The sequence below is a fragment of the Penaeus japonicus genome, unplaced genomic scaffold (genome assembly GCF_977035675.1).
Source record: "Penaeus japonicus unplaced genomic scaffold, GWHDUDI00000001_assembly GWHDUDI00000001, whole genome shotgun sequence".
NCBI classification, from domain to species: Eukaryota; Metazoa; Arthropoda; class Malacostraca; order Decapoda; family Penaeidae; genus Penaeus; species Penaeus japonicus.
Genome location: NW_028234403.1, coordinates 55,079,395 through 55,086,684, shown reverse-complemented (window position 1 = coordinate 55,086,684; position 7,290 = coordinate 55,079,395). Strand labels below are relative to the sequence as shown.

Here is a 7,290-nt window from a genome sequence, read left to right as displayed (position 1 = left end):
GTTCTTTATACTTAGTGTGATAGAACTGTTGCGGTTACATAGGTGAACGAAAATCTTTTGTATTCGTATACTTTTGTAAACAAATACGAAATAAATGACCATCCCTAATGAAAATAAATGTTTGCGATGGGGAAAAGGAAACATACTGTGCTTATGGCAGTTAGTAGTACTAAGCACTAAGCACGCTGGGCAATGGGCATGGACTGGGTTACCTTCCTCTTCTCATTCTGTCTAGGCGTCCTTTATGGCCGGTGATTTTAGAGCAGGAGGTCGGCACTTTGCTGTGTGTCCTCACTCTCTGATGTTAGTACTTGGTATAGACAGTAGATGGGTGCCATTCAAGGCTATCTTTCCTGTTGGTACTACGAGAGAGGGGTGCCATCTATGTTTGGGATTTTAAACTAAACTTATTTTGGTGAATATTACCGCAGTTGTATTAAAGATCATTGTAATAGTCATAGTACAGTACAATAGATAGATAAATAAATACACTCTCTCACGTTATATATGCCATGATGACTTAGCATATACGTCACGACGCCCGCTATTAAGCCAAACTCATGACATGACACCCGTCTGCAATAGGTTAATAATACATATGTAGATTTTAATAGGAATAAACATCGGTATGATTGCTAAGTCACAGTATTGTATCTGACTCTCTCTCTCTCTCTCTCTCTCTCTCTCAGCAAAGATTTACTTAATTTTCTAACTTTGTCGAATACTTGTATAACTATTTAGCTTTCTGAGGAGTCTGTACGAGGTCTGTCACTATAAAAGTAATATTTTATAGTGACAGACTTAGAGTTGCACTCGCCTGATCACTTAAGAATTGTTCCTTTTGAGAAGATGAATATTTTTCCTGGAATAGTTGTAATTCAATATTTCTAAGCTTGTACATATTAAAAAAAAAACTTGTACTACCTCCAAACACCAGAATTTGTATGAATGACCAATTTTGTTTGTCTTGCATTGCTCTTTACACAGAGAGGGTTTTACTACCTATTATTAACACACTTTGTACAAATATTGAAATTCGTATATTATGTGTGCAATATCACGCCATATACTTTTTTTTTTTTTTTTTTTTTTTTTTTTTTTTTTTTTTTTTGCTACCACTCTCTCGTGTAATTTCATTTATTTCAATTAGAAGTGAAAGTATCATCTTAAGCCAACATTTTCCTTTATGGTATAAAAAAAAGAAGTTTTTTGGAGTATTTTTGCATTTCAAACGTTTATTAATTGTTTTATCATAAATTCTGAAATAATCTAACCATGTATCCATATACATTGGTTGGAAGATATAAGAATACATTCTGTTTTTAAGATGGGTGTTATTACAAAATTACAAAATATAAAAAGGAATATTCATGATCTTTTCCTAAAATATGTATATAGGAACAGTCTAAAAATAAAGGCTATGTTAAAATGCGCAATGCGTTATAATAAAATATATAGTCTCTAAAGTATATAAATGAGATCTATAATTATAAAATTACAACCAAACAGTCAAGCGCTGAACTATCAACACGACTATTTACTTATTAAAAATAAAACTTTCTTCAAAATCCCCGAGACACAAGACATATTATATAAAACACATCCTGAAGAGTCGAAAGCAGACAAAGAAAATGACATATGAACCCAATTTCATCTCTCTCTCTCTCTCTCTCTCTTGAACTTCCGTTTTCCTCTCTCTTCTCCCTCTTCTTCAAAGTTCCTCGTTGCACAGGTGAGTCGACAGCTTGCAATGCTTGCCGTAAACGCTCCTCACTAACTCGGCTCCGAACTGCCCGAACACGAACACCGTTGAGGACGAGTAACCGAGAGAACGCAGGGAGTGGAGGCAGGAAATACTCATAGTCACCCCTCCGCACACGACCACCTTCGACGGTAAAGAAAACGGATGGTAAGGGGGATTGGTTTTTCTTATTATGTTTGGGTGCATTTCGGAAATATAAAGTGGGTGGGTGGGGGTGGGATGTGTGTGTGTGTGGGCGGGGGGGGGGGGGGTCTCAGTCATTGTGGTTGTTTGATGGGATCTTTCCTCGGGAGAAATGGAAAAGACCATGAGCATTCATGATTTCTGTAATATTATCATTGTATGACTTTAATCCTTATCCTCATCATTCCTAGCATCATTATTTTAATCATTACCATTATCACTATTATCTTTATCAGTAGTGTCATTATCACAACTCATCCTTATCATCATTACCTTCATTGTCATAATACTACTATCATTACCATCATTATTAGAGCCATCACCAATATCATTCTCAAAACCACTAAATAACGAAGCTCAAACGACCGCCTAAACAAGATCTCGAGATGTGTTCGAAACTCACTTTATGCTTCGCGCCGTTGGCTTCATGAACGTGTTTCGAGATCAAGTCCGTGCTGATGAACCCTTCTTCGCCCTCCCAATCTTGTGGCGCTTCCCCGACACTGTACACCACACGCACGCGACTGTCTTTCTCTGTCAAGTATAAGAGAAATTAAAGACTTTATATAATGTTACTGATGAGTAGACGTGGTGTTCTGCCGATATTGTACACCACACGCACGCGACTGTCTTTCTCTGTCAAGTATAAGAGAGATTAAAGAGAGTTTATTGAGTGTTACTGATGAGTAGACGTGGTATTCTGCCGACACTGTACACCACATGCACGCGACTGTCTTTCTCTGTCAAGTATAAGAGAAATTAAAGACTTTATATAATGTTACTGATGAGTAGACGTGGTGTTCTGCCGACACTGTACACCACACACACGCGACTGTCTTTCTCTGTCAAGTATAAGAGAGATTAAAGAGAGTTTATTGAGTGTTACTGATGAGTAGACGTGGTATTCTGCCGACACTGTACACCACATGCACGCGACTGTCTTTCTCTGTCAAGTGTAAGAAAGAGAGATTAAAGAGGGTTTATTTAGTGTTACTGATGAGTAGACGTGGTGTTCTGCCGACACTGTACACCACACACACGCGACTGTCTTTCTCTGTCAAGTATAAGAAAGAGAGATTCAAGAGAGTTTATTGAGTGTTACTGATGAGTAGACGTGGTATTCTGCCGACACTGTACACCACACGCACGCGACTGTCTTTCTCTGCCAAGTGTAAGAAAGAGATATTAAAGAGAGTTTATATAATGTTACTGATGAGTAGACGGTGTTCTGCCGATATTGTACATTGTACACCACACGTAGGCGACTGTCTTTCTCTGCCATGTGTAAGAAAGATTAAAGAAAATTTATAAAGTGCAACGGGTAATGACAAAGAAAGATTAAAGTGAATTTATTTAGTGTTACTGATGAGTAGACGTGGTGTTCTGCCGATACTGCACACCACACGCGGGACTGTCCTCTGTTTATTGTGGAATAAGAGTAAAATGTGATGAGGTTTTGGGAAGTTGACGCAGGGAAATGTTATGATGGGAGATATGTTCATTCTGGAATTGCAATTGTGTGCTTTGTGCCACAGGAGGAACTTGTATAATAGCAATAAAAAATGGGTGGAGATGAATGCCGTGAAAAACAAAAACAAACAAACATTACGCAGATGGTCATTAGATAACTACTGTTTTGGAAAAAAAAGACACAGTAACTAGATCAAGATGAGGAAGAGGAGAAGAAACAAGAGATAAAACGAACAAGGAGAATTAAACAGAAACAAGAGATAAAACGAACAAGGAGAATTAAACAGAAACAAGAGATAAAACGAACAAGGAGAATTAAACAGAAACAAGAGATAAAACGAACAAGAATTAAACAGAAACAAGAGATAAAACGAACAAGGAGAATTAAACAGAAACAAGAGATAAAACGAACAAGGAGAATCAAACAGAAAAAAAAATACGAAGAACCACGAAGAAAGAGAGAGAAGAAAACAAACAACAACACGATCAAGCTCCTCCTTGTACAGGAAATCCAAGAAGAAAAAAAAAAGAAAAGAAAAACCGAACCGAAGATAAATACAAAGAATCTGACGACGAAAGAGAGAGAGAGAGAGAGAAAAGAAAAAAAAAACGCAATAGCGATCAAGCTCCTCTTTGTACAGGAAATCCAAGAAGAAAAAAAGAAAAGAAAAAACAAACCAAAGAATAATACGAAGAACCTGACGACGAAAGAAGACAGAGAGAGAGAGAGAGAGAGAGAGAGAGAGAGAGAGAGAGAGAGAGAGAGAGAGAGAGAGAGAGAGAGAGAGAGAGAGAGAGAGAGAGAGAGAGAGAGAGAGAGAGAGACAGAGAGAGAGAGAGACAGAGAGAGAGAGAGACAGAGAGAGAGAGAGACAGAGAGAGAGAGAGACAGAGAGAGAGAGAGACAGAGAGAGAGAGAGAGAGAGAGAGAGAGAGAGAGAGAGAGAGAGAGAGAGAGAGAGAGAGAGAGAGAGAGAGAGGGAGAAAGAAAGAGAGAGAGAGAGAAACTAACCACAAAAACGATCAAGCTCCTCTTTGTAGAGGAAATCGTCCACAGTCTCCGCGAAGTACAAGAGCGTGATATTGGTCTTGTCTTGGGGCTCCTGGGCAACGCACCGGACCAGCTGGAGTCCCGGCGTCACTCCAGCTCCTGACGCCAGCACTGTCAGCGCCGTCAGCTGGTTGGCCTTGTATTCCAGACCTCCGCAAGGACCCTGGAAGTCGAGCTGATCACCTGGAGGAGGAGGGGAGATAGGGAGATAAGTGAATAATAAGATTAAATAAATAGAAAGATAGTTTTATAGGAAAGTAGATGGGTGGATGGATAAATGGTGAAAACTTTCTTATGAACTTGGTATTGTCTGAAAGGTAAATAGTTATACAAGTATTCGACAAAGTTAGAAAAAAAAGAAATGAATCTTTGCTGAGAGAGAGAGAGAGAGAGAGAGAGAGAGAGAGAGATGGAGATATAGAAATACATAGATAGAGAAAAAGATAGATAGATAGAGAGACAGAGATAGACGAGAGAGCGAAAGAGAGAGAGAGACGGAGAAAGCGAAAGAGAAAGCGAGAGTGACGAAAAGAGACAAAGACAGAAACAGAAAAAAACAACAACAAAAAAACGTAAACAACGACTCCAAACCAAACCAAAAACAAAACGAAACCATCTCCGCATCCAACGGTCATCTCTTCACCTGGTTTCAGATCCTGGAAGGCCTTTGACATGACCCCTGAAGACTCGAATCTCAAGACCAGTTCGAGACGTCCGAAGTCAGAGGGACGAGACACCGGCGAGAAATACCGCCGGTGTTCCTTGCCGTCGATGGTCACGCGGACCTGGAATCATAATTGTTGTTATTGTTGTTGTTGTTATGAAAATTATGTTTATTATGATTATTGCTATCGCTATTATTATTATTATTATTGTCATTATCATTATTACTATCGTCATTATCATCATCATCTTCGTTTTCATTATTACTGTCATCATTATTATCATCTTCATCATAGGTTATTCCTGTCATTATTATTATTCTCATCATTATCATTATAACTATCCCCATCATTACTAGTATGATCATTATCATCACTGTAATAATCTGAATTATATATCACTACTATTGTGAATAATCAAAATTATCATTACAATTATCATACGAATTAACACCATTTCATCTTGCAAAATCACATACAATCATTCACTTCACTTTAATCAAACTCAACCCATAACCAACAAAAAACAAAACAATAAAAAAACTAAACAAACAAACACAAAAACAATCTCCACCAAAAAAGGAGGCCAACACAGACCTAACCCACCAACCTACCACAACATACTGTCCCGGCAGACAACCCGTATGGTCGGTGCTCTTGGGTAAAGCGAAGGTAAATACAGCCATATTGCCAGTGAGGTCGGCGCGGGAGAGGAGCTTGAGGGTCGTCCACGCATCGGGATGAAGGGCCGGGTCGTGTTCTGCGCCGTCGGGGGTCGTTATCTGGAGGGAGAGAGAGAGATGAATAGAGGGAAAGAGAGGGAGAGGGAGGGAGAGGGAGGGGGAGAGAGGGAGAGGGAGAGGGAGGGGGAGGAGAGGGGGAGGGAGAGGGGGAGGGAGGGGGAGGGGAGAGGGGGAGGGAAAGAGAGGGAGAGGGGGAGGGGGAGGGAGAGAGAGAGATGAATAGAGGGAAAGAGAGGGAGAGGGGGAGGGAAAGAGAGGGAGAGGGGGAGGGAAAGAGAGGGAGAGGGGGAGGAAAAGAGAGGGAGGGGGAGGGAAAGAGAGGGGAGAGGGAGAAGGAAGGGGAAGGGGAAGGGGAAGGGGAAAGGGAAAGGGAGAGGGGGAGGGAAAGAGAGGGAGAGGGAGGGGGAGGGAAAGAGAGGGAGAGGGAGAGTGAGGGGGAGAGGGGGAGGGAAAGAGAGGGAGGGGGAGAGGGGAGAGGGAGAGAGAGGGGAGAGGGAAAGAGAGGGAGAGGGAGGGGGAGGGAAAGAGAGGGAGAGGGAGAGGGGGAGGGAAAGGGAGAGGGAGGGAAAGGGAGAGGGAGAGAGGAAGGGGGAGGGAAAGAGAGGGAGTGGGAGGGGAGAGGGAGAGGGAAGGGGAGAGGGGGAGGGAAAGAGAGGGAGAGGGAGAGGGAGGGGGAGGGAGAGAGAGGGAGAGGGAGAGGGAGGGGAAAGGAGGAGGAAGAGAGGGAAAGAGAGGGAGAGGGAGAGGGAAAGAGAGGGAGAGGGAGAGGGAGGGGGAGGGAGAGGGAGGGAGAGAGAGGGGAGAGGGAGGAGGAGAGGGGGAGGGAAAGAGAGGGAGTGGGAGTGGGAGGGGGAGAGGAAGGGGAGAGGGAGAGGGGAGAGGGGAGAGGGAGAGAGAGGGAGAAGGAGGGGGAGGGAAAGAGAGGGAGAGGGAGAGGGGGAGGGAAAGGGAGAGAGAGGGGAGAGGGAGAGGGAGGGAAAGGGAGAGGGAGAGAGGGAGGGGGAGGGAAAGAGAGGGAGTGGGAGGGAGAGAGAGGGGAGAGGGGGAGGGAAAGAGAGGGAGAGGGAGAGGGAGAGGGAGGGGGAGGGAGAGAGAGGGAGAGGGAGGGGGAGGGAGAGAGAGGGAAAGGGAAAGGGAGAGGGAGAGGGAGAGGGAGGGGGAAGGAGGAGGAAGAGAGGGAAAGAGAGGGAGAGGGAAAGGGAGAGACATAGAAAGAGGGAGGGGGAGAGGAGGAAGAGGGGGGGAGGGGTTGTGGGAGGGGATGGCAGAGGGAAAGAGAGAGAGGGAGGGAGGGAGTGGGAGGAGGGGGAGGAAAGGAGATAGAAAAAGAGGAAGGGATAGGGATGGAGGGATGGAGGGATGGATGGATGGAGGGGAGGGAGGAAGGGAGAAAGAGGGAGATCGATAGAGAGAGGGAGA

The 7,290-nt window shown here is 43.5% G+C and overlaps 1 protein-coding gene across 2 annotated transcripts in view; it reads right to left on the bottom strand.

Moving 5' to 3' along the window:
• Positions 1–1,217: 1,217 nt before the first annotated feature.
• Positions 1,218–7,290, bottom strand: part of LOC122249603 (uncharacterized) — an 18,937-nt gene continuing 12,864 nt past the window's right edge. Inside the window, exons 12-16 of one of the 2 annotated variants that reach the window (XM_086542868.1) lie at positions 5,743–5,910; positions 5,110–5,251; positions 4,428–4,649; positions 2,349–2,479; positions 1,218–1,885 (exon numbers count right to left, since the gene is read on the bottom strand). In XM_086542868.1, the coding sequence (XP_086398994.1) occupies positions 1,712–1,885; positions 2,349–2,479; positions 4,428–4,649; positions 5,110–5,251; positions 5,743–5,910 (837 nt within the window). In that variant the 3' untranslated portion in view covers positions 1,218–1,711. Of the gene's footprint in view, positions 1,886–2,348; positions 2,480–3,018; positions 3,108–4,427; positions 4,650–5,109; positions 5,252–5,742; positions 5,911–7,290 lie in introns of those variants that run through there. The other variant, XM_086542875.1, reaches the window with a different exon arrangement.